General features: G+C 47.3%; 2 protein-coding genes and 1 non-coding gene across 11 annotated transcripts in view; 2 read left to right on the top strand and 1 right to left on the bottom strand.

Moving 5' to 3' along the window:
• DNAH14 (dynein axonemal heavy chain 14) overlaps nt 1-13,241 on the top strand; it is a 427,754-nt gene extending 414,513 nt beyond the window's left edge. For all 7 annotated transcript variants that reach the window (XM_063919003.1, XM_063919002.1, XM_063918999.1 and 4 more), the window contains 8 exons: nt 1,997-2,196; nt 2,493-2,668; nt 4,960-5,156; nt 8,674-8,786; nt 10,398-10,537; nt 11,575-11,714; nt 12,147-12,290; nt 13,014-13,241. In XM_063919003.1, coding sequence (XP_063775073.1) covers nt 1,997-2,196; nt 2,493-2,668; nt 4,960-5,156; nt 8,674-8,786; nt 10,398-10,537; nt 11,575-11,714; nt 12,147-12,290; nt 13,014-13,226 — 1,323 coding nt within the window. In that variant the 3' untranslated portion in view covers nt 13,227-13,241. The remainder of the gene's footprint in view (nt 1-1,996; nt 2,197-2,492; nt 2,669-4,959; nt 5,157-8,673; nt 8,787-10,397; nt 10,538-11,574; nt 11,715-12,146; nt 12,291-13,013) is intronic.
• On the top strand, nt 1,659-1,730 carry TRNAA-UGC (transfer RNA alanine (anticodon UGC)). Its single transcript has one exon. It is a non-coding gene; the product is annotated as a tRNA-Ala (tRNA).
• Nucleotides 13,242-14,203: 962 nt separating the features above from the next.
• The window catches only part of LBR (lamin B receptor), a 32,872-nt gene continuing 27,478 nt past the window's right edge, over nt 14,204-19,597 (bottom strand). For all 3 annotated transcript variants that reach the window (XM_063918995.1, XM_063918994.1, XM_063918996.1), the window contains 4 exons: nt 19,259-19,427; nt 19,008-19,088; nt 18,801-18,923; nt 14,204-16,853 (listed from right to left, as the gene is read on the bottom strand). In XM_063918995.1, the coding sequence (XP_063775065.1) occupies nt 16,693-16,853; nt 18,801-18,923; nt 19,008-19,088; nt 19,259-19,427 (534 nt within the window). In that variant the 3' untranslated portion in view covers nt 14,204-16,692. The remainder of the gene's footprint in view (nt 16,854-18,800; nt 18,924-19,007; nt 19,089-19,258; nt 19,428-19,597) is intronic.

Raw genomic sequence — 19,597 nt, 5'->3', positions numbered from 1 at the left:
AGGTCTGTACTATAATGTGTAGTGACCGACACGATTCAAATAAACTTTCTGGAGCAGCGGAGACCTGAACCAGTAACGCTGCGCTGTGGGACAGGAGTCTTAGCCCTAGGCTATAGGAGCTCTCCTTAAAGTTTTGTTTGGATTCAAACCCCTGTTCAGATACCCGCTACTAGCGTACTGAGCCACAGCGCTATTTGTCTGATGCCTTACACACATTCCCCAATTACAAATAGCATTAGTAACTAGTGACACCAAGGAATAATAAAGGGAAGGCAACACCCCGCCCTGTATGTAGTGTACCGCTATTTTAGGTGCACCAGAAGTTTCTCGGAGGTTGCGCTGGCTTTTCAAAATGGTGACCAGCCTGTGAGAAAAAATGGGGGAAAATGTTATGTGGCAAGGTGGGGTATTCTGTTATTAGAAAACCTTGCGGAAGTGTTTGTTTTATCCCCTATATATGGTATTGTATGCATATATCTATATACATACCCAAACACACCTAAATATATATACAAACATATCTATATATCCATACTCTCATATTAAAAATCACCCTATCGCCCTGTAAGTGGGGAGTGTATCACCCCGGCTGCCTGTATGCTGCAGCCGGGGAGTGAAGAGCGCTGAGCCCGCTTACAGAGTGGGCTGAGGTTCCGTCTACATAAAGGCGTAAGTGCGCCTCTGTACATAGTAAAAACACACATCAGTCTGGAGGGGGGGAGATTGTACTTACCGCTGTCCTGATGTAGTTCACCGATCGGCCCCGACACGCGCCGCACGCAGCGGTGTCCGGCCACTTTTGATACTCACCGCTGCCATGCTGCCGGAATCTTCTGCTGGATGGAGTGGCCCCGACACGCGCCGCACGCAGCGGTGTCCGGCCAACTCAGGAGAGCTCAGTGTCTCCCTCAGCCGGGGCCCATCCCGAGCCGCACGCAGCTGCGATGGGACCCCGCCGGCAGCTCCCGCGGTGCAGACTGGCAGTGGCAGAGCTGCCAGTCTGTGTGTGTAAGTAAGAATAATAAAATAATAAAGAAAAAATAAAAATTTCTTCAGCTAAACCCAAGTGAACCAGCTCTCTCGGGCACTAAACTAAGACTGGCTTGGAGGGGAGATAGTAGGGGAGGAGCTAGCCACAGTGTGAGAATTTTTAAAGTGCCAGCTCCCAGTTGCTACCTACTATTTCCCCATTGTAACTACACTCCAGTGGCCCCTAGTGGATGAAGGAGAAATCCTATTTTTACTATTAGGTCACATGACCATTTGACACTAATACCGCTTTTACACCAAATTAAGCGGGTCGCACCCGGAAAGCCTGACACAGGAGCTTCCTGGGTGCGACCCGCCTCAGGCCCCTTGTAGCTGCCGATGCCAACCCGGCATATTGCCAGGTTGGTGACGGCGCTTGGAGATCACATGATATCTAAGCGCCGCCTGTCCATTCACTGTGAACGTGAAACACAGTACACAGCACGCCGGGTTGAACCTGTGTTCAACCCTGCAAGCTACCCGAGTTGGAATACCGGGCCACCCGAACCAGATTATTCCAACTCGACCCTTCTACACCGCACAGCAACGCGGGTTATGCACATTCATGTGCAATGACGGTGTAAAAGTGGTATGACGGTCTCCTTTTCTGTGCGCTGCAGTCACCACCGGGGGATGTAGCTCAGTGGTAGAACGCATGCTTTGCATGTATGAGGCCCCGGGTTCAATCCCCGGCATCTCCAGTGTGTTTGTTTTGTGCCTTTTTATTATAATTGTAATTATTATATATCTAAAAATGATCTCTAGAGAGACGTGTATACGTAGAGGACTGACAGAAGTTGAGCGGTTTCAAAATATAATTCCGTTTTGTCCTGTGTAATCCCCAAGCTGTTACTTTCTTATAGGACAGTTCCCTGAGCAAAGTTATGGACACATTATTAACACCAATATAAAATTGTGATGTTCCCTGTTCACTAAATAAATAACACTTGTGTGTGACCTTTCCCAGGTTTATCGCCCGCTGTCAGATAACGCAACACTACAGGACTGCAGGGATTATATAAATTCTCTACCAGAGGCGGACACCCCTGAGATCTTCGGCATGCACCCCAACGCTGAAAGAGCGTACCTCAGATCTCAAGCACAGGCCTTCCTAGATACCGTTCTCAGTATGCAACCCCGGATCAGCGCGCAGCACGGAACACGCAGGTAACAAATGATCTCTCAGTGCTATATACTATCACATAAACTATTACCCCTGCTCATAAGCTTCTGATTGCATGAAAAAAATAAAAAAACACGTAGAAAAGTGTCAGACTTTACATGTACATTTATTTAAGAAAAACTTTTTAAAAATACTAAATAGAAAAAACCCGTATATTTGACTTATTGGGTAAATGGTTTGTGTAATGCACTCAGTATTTCAGGCGGCTATGTTAGACTTGAAGACGTTATGTGTTGGAAATGATCATTTGGGCTGATTAATGACGCACAATGTTCTGCAGCGGGGAATACAGTCAGGATCAGATGGTTCTGGAGCTGATCACCGGTATCCTCAGGAAACTGCCGGCGTCTGTAGAGCGGAAAGCGGCGCCGGAGGAGGAGCGGTCAGATGAGACGTTTACTCTCAGCGAATTGTTTGCGGAACCTGCCTGGGAAATGCTGCTGAAAACGACTAAAGGTATAACTTCTATTGTACCGCTCTCTGCATTACATAACTGTAAGTGGGAATTAGATTATTTGGTAATTAGATTATTATTATACACGAGCAATCTGCGTCTTACAAAGGGTTTCCAGTTTTATTTCCCGCAGCCAGATAAAATGTTTGACCATTGCAAAGTGTTCATAATGTTTTAAGCATTTGGTAGAATTTTTTCCATTATTAGGGAATTTATATTGAATAATAGCTCACTGGGTCCCTATAATCTATGTATTGAAGCTGTTAGACAAATCGTTAATTATATATTGTATTCCTTATAATAGTAAAGCGCAATGGAATATGGTAATGCTATATAAATGAGTGTTGCTAAATACAATATATTAGTATAATGTTGTAGAAGTGACGAATTCCAGACAGACAGGGAAAGCCTGAATAATGCGTTTTATCCTATTAACATTCATATAGCGCTGGCATATTCCGTCGCACTTTACAGAGCAGTAATAAAACAAGTCTGGGTAATAACAGTGAGACAGAGGTAAGAGGGTCCTGCTTGCAGGCTTACACTCTATAACAGCGGTGTTCAATCTCAACCAGCAAGTTTTCCCAACAGCCCATGTTTTCAGGATTTCTGTCTGTGGATGGGATAATTACTCTGACCTGTGCATGATGAAAGAAAGCCACAAAACATGACCTGTCGTGGTACTTGTGGACAGGAGTTGAGAACCTCTGATCTGTAGGACAGCAGGAGTTTTGAAGTAAAGTGCTACATATTGCATATTGGTCCAGCCAGACTGCACGGGTAAAAGGCTTGTGGTGAGCTGTATGGTCCAATCACACAGTAATGTTGGTCTGAGGTCAGAGGGTTGTGTATAGGATTTTGTGTAAATTTCGTAGAGGGGTGGTAATTTGGGTAGAATAGGTTATGGTGGTTACGTAGATGGTTCTGGAATATGATAGGCTGCTTTCAGGGAACGTTTGAAGGCTTGTAGACTAGAGGAAAGACTTGTTGCGTGTGGGAGGAGATTCCACAGAGTGGATGCAGCACGAATACAGTCCTGCAACCGTGGCTGGGAGCAGGTAATGTGTGTGGATGAGCAATGCAGATCTGGAGTGGAGGGGCTGATCTGGGAGATATTGTGAGGCACGTGAAGAGATGTTGGTGGCTCATTATCTTTGGGTTTAGTTGTTGTGTAAGTTATAGCCAAAGGAAAAAACAATAAAACACAAACAGCTTATGAATATGAAGCAGAATCATCTGCACCGAAATGGACTTCACATGCAATATAGGTTCTAGATTCAAATAAAGATCCTCTATTCTAGCATACACTAGAAATCCAGCACTGCCATCTAGTGGATCACCAATGAACTGGGACATAATAATACAAATCTATTTACTATTAGATGAGGAAAACAGCCTCATACATAATTGTAAAACACATCAGAGAGGCGAGGGTAACCCAGGTCACACATAGGAAGTGACTGGTCATCCTTTGTGACCTCTGCTTCCTTAGGAAATGTCTCAGTATATTGGCACTGTACGCCACGCAGCGCAAATTACAGCACAGCCTGAGCACCTGGTGATGTAATCAGCAATGCTTACTGCTGCAGACAGAGGCTCACTGATGAAGCTACAAACCTATGGCTCTACACATGTGTCCGTATGTGTTGTCATGTGCCTATATATATCTGCCATGTACACACCTGTCCGTAAGGGGGTACACATAGCTTACTGCATCCAGCAGGCAGCAATTTGTCACGCAGACAATGTTTATCCTGAGTAACTTGTAACAGTTTCTGTATTCCTAAATTTGGAAATATACACAAATAGTTAATGATACATTTAGTGGGAACTACAAGAGAAGCCGTATGAGTATTGGTCTAAGAAAATAGTTTATACCACCCGCTGCTCCCTGGAACAGACCTTACCCAATTTGTGGTCTAGTTTCTTCCAGGGAACCCTGCACATCAATACTAAGGCAGGCTATATGTCACTTTATCATTACTACCTATCCCCATACTGGAATTTGCTCTGAACAACAACTGAACCTCTTGACCATGTCTACATGATTGGCTTATTGTATATTGTCATTAACAAGCTGGTGTACTTAAAAGTGGCCACTACGCGTGTGTGTGGGTATGTGTATATGTGTATGTATGTATATATATATATATATATATAAGAGCAAGTAAAGCTGCTATGTGAAACTTTGCCTGATGCATGAAATACAAACGATCATTAACATGTTAAACGGAAGCCGTATATAACATTTATTACCTTTAAATAATGACCCCACACACGTTCCTGTTTGCAGGCTATGATCCAGTACTGAATTCCACATTACTGACTGTCCTGCATCAGGAGATCGATCGGTTTGATCGTCTGCTGTCCGTCATGCGCAGCTCCCTCCGCGCTCTGCGGCAGGCTGTCCGGGGAGAGATCATACTGAACAGAGAGCTGGAGGAGGTCTATGATTCCTTGGTGAGCCTCAAGGTTCCCCAGTTATGGCAGGTAAGTGAGCTGTGAAGGTGGGTTCACCTATTCCTGTATGTTTATTTACATGCGGTTACAATTTGTGAGCTCCCTCTTCAAACGTTACTTCTACTGAATGCCCCATAGTGACACAAACTGCAGATATTGAAGTAAAGATAACAGATAGTGCTATGTAAAGTGTATGGGGTGATTTTCAGGACCACTGCGCAGTCTCTCAGCTAAGTGCCGTACTCCGGGGCCCAGTCAGTCAGACTAGAGAGGGTTTTATTTCCAAGTGCTTACAGATGGCTGACTGGATCTAACAAGTAATGAATGGTTCAGCGTCCTTCTGCCTATGGAGGCTCGTGGGCAAAAACAGTTGTCCACAAAATAACATGCCTTTGGAGGGGCAAGGGCATGACAGAGAGGGGTCATGGCCAGCCCAAAGGAGAGAGGGACTAGCGCTTGCCTAGTCAGCTCTCCTGTTATATCCCTGTATGCCACAAGCACCACTGCTGTCTTTGAAGCTGGACAGCTGAGCCTAGCCAGAGTGGAGGAGGGGTCAGGAGATGTGGGGACCCTGTCCCATTCTTGTATTGTAGGCAGCCATAGTAGAAGTGTCACCTTCCACCTTGACCGTGGGTCAAAACAGACGATACCTACTACTCCACACTCTGAGCCAGGCCTGGCCAACCTGAGGCCCTCCAGCAGTTGTGAAACTACACATCCAAGCATGCCCTGGCAGTTTTAGCATTCTCTAATCCCAAAACTCTAGCAGGGCATGCTGGTACTTGTAGTTTGACAACAGCTGGAGGTCTACACATTGGCCAGGCTGCAAGCTGTTGATCTGCAATTATACTTCTTCAGAGGCCAAAGATGATGGACAGTGTTGTTGTAAGTTCTACCCTTTCGGCTCTCTTGTCCAGTTATGTGGCGCCGCGGCCTGATTTTGTCCATGAGATGCCAGCACCAACCACACGTGACAGCGTGGGTCCCTGCCGGGCATGTTGATAGGCAGCAGAGTCAGTACTGATGTGGTTTGAGCGTATTCCCCAATGTGAGGTTACTTCCCCCCAATATATGTTGGCACCTTTGGGTTTTATACATGGCTACAAGATATAAAGGTCATATACACTGGAGCACACTGCTGGTTCCCTCACACTTGTGGGAGTCACAAAATGCAGACAACATTGTCAGCAGTGAGAGTGTTACTGACGCACAAGTGCAATTAGTAAAGGCTTACAGAAACTACGACGCAACAGCAGCTTCTCACACATGTGTCTGACAGCGCAGCCACACAGCACTCTGCTGGTGGGGACCCAACTCCTGCCTCTATCATACTCTGCTGGTGGGGACCCAACTCCTGCCTCTATCATACTCTGCTGGTGGGGACCCAACTCCTGCCTCTATCATACTCTGCTGGTGGGGACCCAACTCCTGCCTCTATCATACTCTGCTGGTGAGGACCCAACTCCTGCCTCTATCATACTCTGCTGGTGGGGACCCAACTCCTGCCTCTATCATACTCTGCTGGTGGGGACCCAACTCCTGCCTCTATCATACTCTGCTGGTGAGGACCCAACTCCTGCCTCTATCATACTCTGCTGGTGGGGACCCAACTCCTGCCTCTATCATACTCTGCTGGTGGGGACCCAACTCCTGCCTCTATCATACTCTGCTGGTGGGGACCCAACTCCTGTCTCTATCATACGCTACTGGTGGGGACCCAACTCCCGCCTCTATCATACGCTACTGGTGGGGACCCAACTCCCGCCTCTGTCATACTCTGCTGGTCGGGACCCAACTCCTGCCTCTATCATACGCTACTGGTGGGGACCCAACTCCCATCTCTGCCATACTCTGCCGGTCGGGACCCAACTCCCGCCTCTATCATACGCTACTGGTGGGTACCCAACTCCCGCCTCTATCATACGCTACTGGTGGGGACCCATCTCCCGCCTCTGTCATACTCTGCTGGTGGGGACCCAACTCCCGCCTCTATCATACTCTGCTGGTGGGGACCCAACTCCCGCCTCTATCATACTCTGCTGGTGGGGACCCAACTCCTGCCTCTGTCATACGCTACTGGTGGGGACCCAACTCCTGCCTCTGTCATACGCTACTGGTGGGGACCCATCTCCCGCCTCTGTCATACTCTGCTGGTGGGGACCCAACTCCCGCCTCTATCATACTCTGCTGGTGGGGACCCAACTCCTGCCTCTATCATACGCTACTGGTGGGGACCCAACTCCTGCCTCTATCATACTCTGCTGGTGGGGACCAACTCCCGCCTCTATCATACTCTGCTGGTGAGGACCCAACTCCTGCCTCTATCATACTCTGCTGGTGGGGACCCAACTCCTGCCTCTGTCATACGCTACTGGTGGGGACCCAACTCCTGCCTCTGTCATACGCTACTGGTGGGGACCCATCTCCCGCCTCTGTCATACTCTGCTGGTGGGGACCCAACTCCTGCCTCTATCATACTCTGCTGGTGGGGACCCAACTCCTGCCTCTATCATACGCTACTGGTGGGGTCCCAACTCCTGCCTCTATCATACTCTGCTGGTGGGGACCCAACTCCTGCCTCTAACATACTCTGCTGGTGGGGACCCAACTCCTGCCTCTAACATACTCTGCTGGTGGGGACCCAACTCCTGCCTCTATCATACGCTACTGGTGGGGACCCAACTCCTGCCTCTATCATACTCTGCTGGTGAGGACCCAACTCCCGCCTCTATCATACGCTACTGGTGGGGACCCAACTCCTGCCTCTATCATACTCTGCTGGTGAGGACCCAACTCCTGCCTCTATCATACTCTGCTGGTGAGGACCCAACTCCTGCCTCTAACATACTCTGCTGGTGGGGACCCAACTCCCGCCTCTGTCATACTCTGCTGGTGAGGACCCAACTCCCGCCTCTATCATACGCTACTGGTGGGGACCCAACTCCTGCCTCTATCATACTCTGCTGGTGAGGACCCAACTCCCGCCTCTATCATACGCTACTGGTGGGGACCCAACTCCCGCCTCTGTCATGCTCGGCTGGTGAGGCCCCAACTCCCGCCTCTGTCATACTCGGCTGGTAAGGCCCCAACTCCTGCCTCTGTCATACTCTGCTGGTGAGGACCCAACTCCTACCTATCATACGCTGCTGGTGAGGAACCATTTCCTGCCTCTGTCATACTCTGCTGTATTCCCTCTTCACATACTGACCCCACCGCTCTCGCATACAGCCCTGTTCTCACTAACACCAGAGGACAGGTCACTGCCGCCCACAAGACCAGGACACTTCGCAGGCTGCCACAGGGTGTACTATCCGCACCTAGCGCAGGAGACATCCCGGACTGACTACAATAAGCTGCACATGATCCTCACATAAATCTTTCCTGTTCGACGTTCCTGCAGCTGCCTGCTGGCACTGCAGACTAATGCCACTACACCAGGGATGAACACGTCCATACAGAGATCTCCTGATTACACGTCCTGCATTAAATTGTGCCTTATATAATATTTAATGCTGCATAGAGCAATATGTGATATATTCTGTTTCAGCGATGGTCCTATGAATCATGCAAGCTACTGGGCTCGTGGGTGGACGATCTGGTTCAGCGTCTGGATTTCTTTGCCACGTGGTCCGGCCGTGTGGTTTCACGTGTACAGGAAAGGTGAGAGAATGGGAGAGATGATCCAGCAAACGCTATTATTCATTAACCATTATATAGAGCCAACATATTATATTTACAGCTGTTGCAATGAAGCTTAGTCTACATTACCCAGCAGTCACATCCTAACAGTAATCTGCCAGTATGTTTCTGGACTGAGGAAGGAAACACGGCGAGTACACTGTATATAGGGGGTAATTCCGAGTTGATCGCTAGCTGCCGTTGTTCGCTGCGTAGCGATCAGTGAAAAAAAACAGCTAATCTGCGCATGCGTATGCACCGCAATGCACACACGCGTCGTACGGGTATGAAGTCCTTTGTGGTTTTGCACTGATTCTAGCGACAATTCCACAGCCGAACGCAAGGGGACTGACAGAAAGAGGGAGTTTCTGGGTGGCAACTGACCGTTTTCTGGGAGTGTTTGGAAAAATGCAGGCGTGGCCGGGCGTTTGCTGGGCGGGTATCTCACGTCATTACCGTGTCACTCGTCGCAGAAATCATCGCACAGGATAAGTAACTACAGGGCTGGTCTTGTTTTGCACAAAATGTGTTTGCAGGCGCTCTGCTGCACAGGCGTTCGCACTCCTGCAAAGCGAAAATACACTCCCCCGTGGGCGGCGACTATGCGTTTGCACGGCTGCTAATAACTGCTAGCGAGAGCGATCAACTTAAAATGACCCCCATACTACTCACAGATGGCGGCCGAGGGAAACCGCTGGATAGCGCCCATAACAAACACAGGGAGCACACACAAGCTCCACATACAGTTCCACTATGCCACCATGCTGCCCAATAAAGGCGGTTTACATTACTGGACAGTTGGCCCGATTCAGCACGGACCACAGAAGTGCTGAAATCGCTATTTGGCGATTTCAGCACTTTTGTGCATGCGCGAAGCCTTAAACCGCAATCACAGTCTAATGGGTCCTACACATTTGTCAATCCGCCGCCGAGCTGCCCAACGGCGGATACAGCCAAACCCGGCTGCTGGGGGGGGGGGCAGTGGCAGGGGGAGTGAAGTTTCTTCACTGCCCCCATCACCCGGCTCCATAGCAGTGCAGGCAAATATGGACGAGATCGTCCATATTGGCCTGAACGCACAAGCGGCGGGGCAGCAGCGATGAACGAGCGTGGGGCCGCACATCGTTCATCGCTGGTGCCTCCACACTGAAAGATAAGAACAATCTCGTTCATTAATGAACAAGATACCTCTCATATCTTTCAGTATTATCTGCCAGTGTGTAGGGCCTATTAGTCCCAGCGGGGAGAGGGGCGTCGACGCAGCATTTTGTAAGCATTGATACGCTGTTCAGGGGACGTGGTCCAGACAACAGAGGCGGGAGAGGACCGTTTGTGGTGTGGGCCACGGCAGCTGTGACATCACACGCAGCCGCTGCGACACACACGATGGCGGTCCAGCGACTGCCTTCGCAGCTAGGCAGGGGACAAACCTTAGGATGTGAGCGCAGCATTTTAGCGCGCGGAGGGTCCCGGCGTGTGGGGCAGCCGTGCCCTGTGCTGGGCAGCCCCCCGAATGTTAGTGGAACGAGTTGTAGTTGTGTGACCTTTCTGATGCTGAATTAGGCCCATTGAGTAATAAGTCATATCTTTCAGGTATGGTCAGCAACTGGGAGTCCGGAAGCCATTCACACATTCCCACCCGAATTCTTCTCAAGCGTCCAGCCTGAATATCGCTGTGCCCCAGCTCGGGGAGCCACACAGCTACTGGCTTCCAGCGTTCTTCTTCCCACAAGGTGAGAAATAGCGTCAGCGGTAAAGCCGCAAATACAGTTTTATTTATTTAACATAACACAGTGGGCTATATTTACTAAATTATGGGTTTTTACAAGTGGAGATGTTGTCCATAGCAACCAATCAGAATCTACTTTTTTATCCAACACCTTCTAGAATATAATAACTAGAATTCTATTGGTTGCTATGGGTGATATCTCTACCTCTAAGAACCCGCACTTTGGTAAATATACCCCAATGTGTCTTATGTACACAATAAGCGTGTCCCCGGCCCTGATTTCATAAGACTCATTTTCAGGTATTCTTTAATAGTCACACCCAATTTTCTGTCTGTGGCCTTACAAGTTGGCTTAAAAGGAATGTCCTAGGACTAATCATCTGCATGATGAGCTGTGTATGTACAGAAGTGTCCGCATACATCATTGCTGCACTCGGGCAAAGCAGCCCCCTTCAGCACGCCAGGTCCTGTGAGACTGTGCTAACATTGGGCGTATTTTTTGCCAAAAACGCGTCTTAGTTGCAACGCAATGCGACTAGGATGCACAAGACTGTACAGATTAATGTGATATACGACACGTGTATATCGGTGTGCGACTGAGTCTGCACACAAAGTGCTACAATGTAGCAGCTGCAGCTTTCCCCAGTACAAGTTCTGTTCTGTATACAGACTCAGTCACACAATATACATGTGTCATATCACATTAATCAGCACAGCATTACGCTGCTGCTAGGACACCTTTTCAGCAAAAAAAGGCGTCCTGAGGTTAGCAGAGGTGCACGGGAACTGGCGGCTGTCGTGGCATGTGTCTTACGCTGCATGGCCCATTGATTATTGCCGTAGACAATAATGACCAACACGGTAGAAGCCACGTCCTAGAAACTGGCTTTAAAGGTCATCTGAAGGAATCTTTTTTTCCTCACTTCATTGAAAGCCCGGGAGTTTGTTTTTCCTGAAACCTGCATCCTAACCTCTGTGCGGAGGACGGGTTCCTTTCTTTCCTCTGACTTAAATGTCTCTGTATATATTCACGTCATGTAGGATTCCTGACAGCTGTCCTGCAGAACTACGCCCGGATGAGATATTTATCGGTGGACTCTCTCACCTTCTCTCACAAAGTTCAGCCTGTAGAGACCCGGGATGTAGACCAGAATCTAAGCATTACTGATATGGCTTTTACAGTAAGTATTTGTAGTCAGGACTCTCTGGATGCAGAGGTACAAGCTGCATCTGTGTTCCCAGCACTGCAATGGCTGCAGCTGTGGAGGGGGAATACGGGACACAGTCCCTCATACCGGGCAACAGCCCAACGTCCCTGGACCATTTGACCGCAGGGGCTAAGTCAGCCGTTCAGTCCATTCATCAGGCATCTGTGGGAATACTATATAACACACCTAAAATGTAGAAAACTTACCCTACAGGGAAGTGTTAATTGACGGAAGCACTAAACCCACTAGACGCTCTCTGTTTGTATGCAGCCAACAACAGAGGAGACGCCGTCCATGAACCACAGGCAACGGCTAGATTGGCTGACTACAGATACCCAAGATGCAATAAGAAGCCACAATGCTGTAGATGGATATATAATAATGCACATGTCTACTCTTTACTAGGAGCAGCGCCCGCCTGAAGAAGGAATTCTGGTGTTTGGCCTCTTCTTAGACAATGGCCGCTGGAACCCCGAGACACAAGCGCTGGAGGAATGTGATCTGGACAGATTCTACCCACTGCCTCAGATACACTTTATCCCGCAGACAGTAAGTGGCAGTAGAACTGTAGTCACCAGGTCACATGCAGACCTGAGCTAGCTATCCTATAACCGCTCTCATTACTGAGGGCACCAGCTTACAGCACAGTCCCAAACTAAATGATTACATTTTTTCATGAGACGATAGGGGGTTGTATACTACTGTAGATGGTACAGAAGTAGGTGGTGGTATGCTACTATAGATAGTAGAGGAAACACTGCATTCCTCAAGCCCAGTAAGACCAGTGCCCTAACATAGCAAGGCAGCAATTTTGTTGATTGAACCAGTGCTCCTGAGTAGGCAGCATGTCTTCCCCAGTAGCCTCCACCCAGCTATAGCTGAGGAATGGGAGAAGGCTCCTAGCATTGCTGTCTCCTGTTGACATGCATAGGAGCAGATGGTGCAAAACTGGACTGTGTTAGTTTATTGCCCTGAGCTGCAGGTCTGGCGATGGGAGAGTGCTAGCCTTAGAGACTCACACAGAGATCGGGCTGTGATTGGAGTGTCCATATTGGGAAGCAGAAGGGTAAGCAGATTCTAATCAGCGATGATCGCAAGCAGGGTACTCCTAATTGGGGAAGGGGGGGGAAATGCTTGTGAGAAGACCAATGCACAGGTCCTCAGAGGTATAATAGCAGATAGCAAACATCTAAACAATACAGACCATAAGTAGTGTTACCCATTATAGATGAGCAAGGTTTCCAGATTACACGGATTTCTGCTCCTCCCCAGATCCAGGCTGACTCTGCGATGAACAAGTCCAGTGACCACCAATCAGTATACATGTACGAGTGTCCGCTGTACATGACGCCGCAGCGTGCTGGAACATTATCCTCAAACGGACAATCCACTAACTTTGTAACAGCTGTGAGTTTACCAACCCTGGTCAGACCCAGTCACTGGATCCAGAGAGGGGTGACTCTGCTCTGCCAAATAACAGACTGACACACAGGAAACTTTCCTACACTAAATACACGTACAGCTGCAGGGAGAATGTGGGCACTTTATGCCCTAATAACCATTTCTTTACTCCACAAACGCAATAAAAATAAATAAATGACTAACTGAAAAGTCTGACTTCTTGTCCCTTGGTCACTAAGAGTAAGTGTGCTCCAATTTTAGATGTTCGATTGGTACATACTAACCCTGAACATAAAATATGTTTCAATGCAAATTTGCATTCAGCAGGGACGTAATTGCAGCAAGTTCTACTCATAAGTTACTGCACAGAGAAACTCTGCAGAGTACATGGCTAAAATCATTAAGGCTCCTCCCCCTACGTATGGATAGGACCCTTTCACCCGAAGCACTGAGAAACGCTGTATCCATTACTCTATTGTCAGCTATAGAACGGTCTTCATTTTCCAGCACAAGAGCCGCATAGTGGGGCCCTGTTCTTTGCTTCCGTTAACAATGGGTAGACTTAGGGCCCAATTCAATGTGGCAATTCTCCCGTTGTGCTGTAACTGGGTTGGGTCATCTGCAAAATCCAACATGCTGGAAATCCTCAATTCACTGATTCAATCCCAAAAATGATCAGAATCTGCGCTGTTAGAAGCGCTAAGGAAATCGACATAGGGTGCAGAAAGCTACAACGCCTACATTTTCGTGGTTACCACCTTCCCGCGGTCCAGAGTTCCTTCAGATACCGCATGCCCCTACACCAGCGATGCTTTCTTTATTCCTTAATTGCACAGAGGATTGGCATAGACACCACGCAGTTTATCTGAAGAAAGGCCCAGCCGAAGCGAGGAACCGGCTGCTGGTCTCCCAGATACAGAATCAGGAGAATAGTTCACTAGACCGACACTGTTTTACATCCCAGTTGCACATTTGCGCAGTGATCAGTGTTACAGTATTTACAGGCCCATATAGTGGAATCAGAACATACATTCCCATTAAATCACAGAGGAACGGAGGCGTCAGAGCAGACAAAAACATTTATTTGCAACATTTTAATAAAAACATTTGTGGAAAACGGTAATGCTTCACGCATTCAACAGTTTAAACGTATTGCTTTATAAAAACATTAACGGCAACCAACATAGCAAAATATAAAAAGGTATATATTTCTCCAACGTATCACGTTATAAAAACATGATTATAAAATTAAAATATATATTCACATGTATATAAAACACTTTTGTACAAAACCAGTGAATCAAGCTAGGATTCACGTGGCAGTAAGGACTGGCGAGGGCTGACTGATGCTCTTCATGTGACGTGTGGAAGTGTGTTTGTATTGTATCGCAGCTGTTAATTCACGGCAACAATATGAATAGAAAATAAAACATATGCCCTAGGTATATTAAAAATTTGGGTGATTGAACGGTATTCCAAAAACAATAAAATCGAAGTGGCAAAATTGTATACATTAGAGGTAGAATAACACAGAAAAATCCTTATTAAAATTAGATGTGGAACTATTTCTTTTACACTTTGATTGTGTAGCAAATTTTACAAAATTACAAAGTCCTGAGCAAGAATGTTTCACAACATAACATTAAACAAGTCTGACAACACACACGTGTTAAACAAAGTACACAGAGGAAATCAAAGTGCACCAGCCACCTGCTCGCTAGCAGGGAACTGGCTGGATCACCAACGATTCCGCGCACAAATACCCGGCACTGCGGCCGGTAGGTGACTGGTGCTTTGCAAGTGTATGCAAAAAGCAAAACAAATGGAAACTTACAATGTTTAAAACATACAACTTCTTTGGTGGCGCAGAACACAAACTCGCATAATGTACCAACATTTCTCCTGCTACCAGTCAGATCGTAGCTCTAGCCCAGATTTCCACCCTAGCACACTATGCCCAGGAAGTAACAGGGTCCCGAGTGAGAGCTGATTACCAAGTACTCAGTGATCAGCCCATACGAGGGCACCAAAGCTTTCATGTTCGATCTCTGCTGGTGGAAACAAAGGCTAGCACTCTACAGAACTCTCTGCACCAACACGTAGACTTTTTTGCCTACACAGATGTTACGGGACATGGCTCATACCGCTTACTATGGAGAATTGCACCTTTTTTTTTTTAGAAAGTCCTATTATTAACTGGAAACACAGCAGGGTTTAGCCTTGATAATACTACATAAACTGACACATATCCAGGTAAGATGCTCAGGAGAGGTAGCTCTAATAATATGCCAGGATACTATTTTACATTTTTTCTGATATATCTATCTCAAAATACTCCGGCATTCAAGGCATCCATGCAGGACTTTTCTTGCTCAGGTGCCATCCACAGAAGTTTTCACCCCTCATATACGACAAGAAACAAAACAAGGTGCTGTCACCCACCAGCGTTGTCCACGGCCACGCCATAGCACTTCCTGGTCCGTCACCTGATGCGGAAGGGACGTAGCTGGACCTGGCTGTGTCACCATGGAGATGGCGTGGCCGTGGACGGGGGTGAGTAAATGTATTTAAACTGTTTTGTTTTCACTTGCACTTTGTCCTGAAGACGGGGTGGAGGTCTCCGAAACGTTGACCGCACAATACTTTTTGATATGTTCACAAGCCTCTGAGTGCCGCCTCGTTTGTTTCTTGGGGTGTGTGTGTGTGTGTATATGTATGTATGTATGTATGTATGTATGTATGTATGTATGTATGTGTATATATATATATATATATATATATATATATATATATACACACACACATATATATATATATATATATACACACACACACACACACACACACACACACACACTATATTTCTGTGCATACAAAGCTGTGATTAACCTAGGCACCAAGCAACAAGAATATACGTCCGTTATTTTAAGAAATATTCATTTGGATTGAGTACCTGAAAGCAATAGATACCTCCCCCCGGTATATGTACAATCTATGGCGAGAGATGTGGACAGGAATGTTTCTCTATTAGACGTTCTTTGAACAAATGGAATGCCAGCAAAATAATAATTCTGCCGTAGAATTGCTGGCTGTCATACGGGAGACCTTGTAGCGCGAGTATAGTTTCTGCCATGATAATCTGTGTGTACAGGGACTGGGTCCCTAATAAGGAAGGGGACATATTATAGAAGCAGCCAGTCTCCGGTCGCTATGAATTAGGACGATGCAGAGGCGTGACGTCACATCATGACCGCACAGGCTCAGCGCTGACTGATTACCAATAACAACTCTCTGCCTCCACCAGCTGAGAGGAACCAAATTCCCACCTAAAACTTCTATTAAACGGAAGACATTGCATAGCGCAGACGGCAAAGCAGTAGCCCCTGTGAGGCACCTCTGCCGTGGTAATACCCATCAACAAATAAAACTTTAAAATACAATATATACAAAACATCAAAACATTTACACCGGGCTCAAAATAGATTTCTTCTGTCACTGAGTGGAACACCTGATAAGGTTTGTGTTATATATTGCAAAGCGCGCGTCTTGTTCAGTAGACGTAGGGGAAAATACGGTACGGCACTAGCTGGCAGTATTTCTCCCAGTCCACTCCGTATTTTATTTTACACTGATGCTCAACTCTGCTCACCCGATGGACGAGAAGGCCGGTGAGGAAGAAGCCATAGAAGTACGGCAAGACAACGGTGAAACCTATTTAAAAAAACAAAACAAAAAAGCTAAATTATTAGAGTCCCCCATTTATTATACTCCATCACCAGTTTAATACACTTTACCACCATTCACACTGTCTAATGTGTTTTAGCTTGTATCGGGATAATTGATGTATTTGCAGATGTTGCTCGGGTCGGATCTCTATGGTTTCAGGAGAGCATAACTTATCGCCGGTGACTGCTGACAAGCTGCAATTAGTTTTCTGGAGCGGTTCCCGGTGTATTGCAGAAACAGCTCGTGTGTAATATAGTGAATGCTCCACCAGCAGCTAATATGTGTTTTTGGTCCTATTAAAGGGAGCTCTTGGTGCTCTGACAGGAGCGTTTAGCACATATAAAGTGTTGACCAGATGCCCTGATATGAGCCATAAATATTCCGGCACAGTATTCTCTCTGCTGGAGATGTAATGAACCTGTTGGGTAAGTTGCATCACATGTGGTGGGAATGTCCTCTTATTGCCCCTTTCTGGACAGAGGTCATAATGAGTCTGTTCAGTCGGGGCCTACGGTGATATACCATTGTCGCCAGTTAGACGTTGCATCTCCTTAAACACAAGAAAAATGCAGCTAGGGATATAATGCACATATATCGGCACTCGCGCTCCCCTCCCTTTGAAGATGCCGACGGCTGGCCCCCCCTGCTCCCTATTCTTTCCTTCAAGTGGACGAAAAAGAAAGTAATGTTATAACGAGCGATTGTTTTGAGTGACAATGCCAGTCTTTTTTTCTGGGCCTGCTCCGCTGTGCATTGTAATGAGAGGTCGGAGTTATAACCCTTCATGTAACAGGAGCAGAGCTGAGCTAGGACGCTCGCTCAGTCTAGCAGTAGTGGAGGAAACCCTCACCAGGCCTTTGCAAGCTTAGACTCGGGGCCCAACACAGCCTGTGGGGAACCTGACTCGGCAACCCACACGTGGCCAAAGTCTTCCACCTGAAAAACAATAGTAATGGTGGCAGTCTGAGGGAACTATCTCCTCGCTCAGCACCCTAGGGCGAGGGTGTGCAATGGATTTAGCACAGGCGGTTTCTCTAGTTCGGCAATATCACCCAGTGATTGCGCTGGGTGAAAATAAATTGTGGGCCCCTATGACCCCTCACTTTGAAAAAATGGGGCGAGATAGAAGTTGAGTCACCCTATATATTATTAGGGGCACCCCCTCCCGACGCAGCACTAAACCCCCACCCACTACCGGATTACACTGACACAATTGCAGGGAATGCAGCATTCCCAGCTCCTCCTCACGCCGCCAGGGAACCGGGCCATCTCCATAGTGATTACAGACGTGCAGCCGCTGTCGCACATCACTGTCCGGTGTGCAATACGCCTCAGCTCACTCACACGCACCTGGAGGAGCGGGAGTGGATTCGGGAGGTCTCAGGCTGCGCTTACGTGATTCAGAGTGAGTGAGGATTCCTATTGGCGCCCCCCCCATGCATGCACGCCACTCTATACCCATGAGGTTCCGTCATCCTCCAAATCATTGCAGGAGAGAGAAGAGTTGCATGCAGCTACTAATCACATCAAACGTCATAGAAGGAAATCTAACCACAAACCATCAGTTTAGCTGAAGGCAGCACTACAGGAAAAGCAGGCAGCACGTGATAGAGGACAGGTTCTTCACCACCACCATGTTTGTCATTGTATACACTGGCTTATGCACGTTACTTGGGAAGAGCAGTGTAATAGGTTTGTTATGTCTGTAAGTGCTATAATAATGGCTCCCGGTGGTAGAACCTCTGTACGCAGCAGGTGGCACAGCCTTCTCTCTACAGAGGCATCTCACAATTGTGCAATTTCCCCAGTGGGAGCAATGCAGCTACAACAGGTTTTGATGCCTATTTTGTCAGTAAGAGAATACATGGGGGAAAAGACCTAAATCTCACACACACAGATAATCGTGTAAAGGTGGAGGCTGCCGATACTTACCACATGGCAGACACCAGGCCCAGGCCATAATAAGGTCACCCAAATAGTTTGGATGCCGAACAAATCCCCATAAGCCAGAGATCAGGAGCCTACTGCCAGCAGCAGTCGGGATGGATGTCAGATCTGGGGAGGGAAGAGAACATTTACACACGGCACAGTTACCCACATCAGCACAGAGTGATGGGTACGGTGATGGCGGGTACTCACAGGAAAGACTGGCACTATTTGGATTCTTCCTAAACGCATACTTCTGGTTGTTTGCCCTCCGGAATAGGACGTAGCCAAGAGCTAAACAAACAGATCAGAAACATTAGTGCGCACTTGTAAAGTTCGGGAAGATTGTGGCAATTGGTTAGTGCTACAGAAATCACTGTAGCCATTACTTTCACTGCGCAGTGTCGGGCTGGGAAGCCACGTTTACATCATTACATTAGCGTATAGTATTGGTAGATTCTTACCGTTCAGAGCAGCAATCGCTGCAGCGAGTGCCCACGAAACCTCCACCGCGTGCGTGACCAGATATACAGCTTGCAGGCTGTAAGTGAACGGAACCCACGCCAGGTTTCCAAACGCCAGCATAAAACCAAACCCATCGTACGCAATATCCAGGGAGGACAAAATGCCTTCCTACAACACAATGTGACAGGTTTAAACAACAGTGACACAAATCTGTAGATGCTTACTCACCATGACACACACTGCAATGGCCCCATCATCTCAAATTTTTGAACATCCAGTTTATCGATTGACTAGATTACAGTTCCTGTCTATTTTTAAATATTTAGGCGTAAATTTCC

This window comes from Pseudophryne corroboree, chromosome 4, assembly GCF_028390025.1.
Source record: "Pseudophryne corroboree isolate aPseCor3 chromosome 4, aPseCor3.hap2, whole genome shotgun sequence".
Classification (NCBI taxonomy): domain Eukaryota; kingdom Metazoa; phylum Chordata; class Amphibia; order Anura; family Myobatrachidae; genus Pseudophryne; species Pseudophryne corroboree.
The sequence above is the reverse complement of the archived record's forward strand: the minus strand, read 5'-3'. Positions and strand labels throughout refer to the sequence as shown.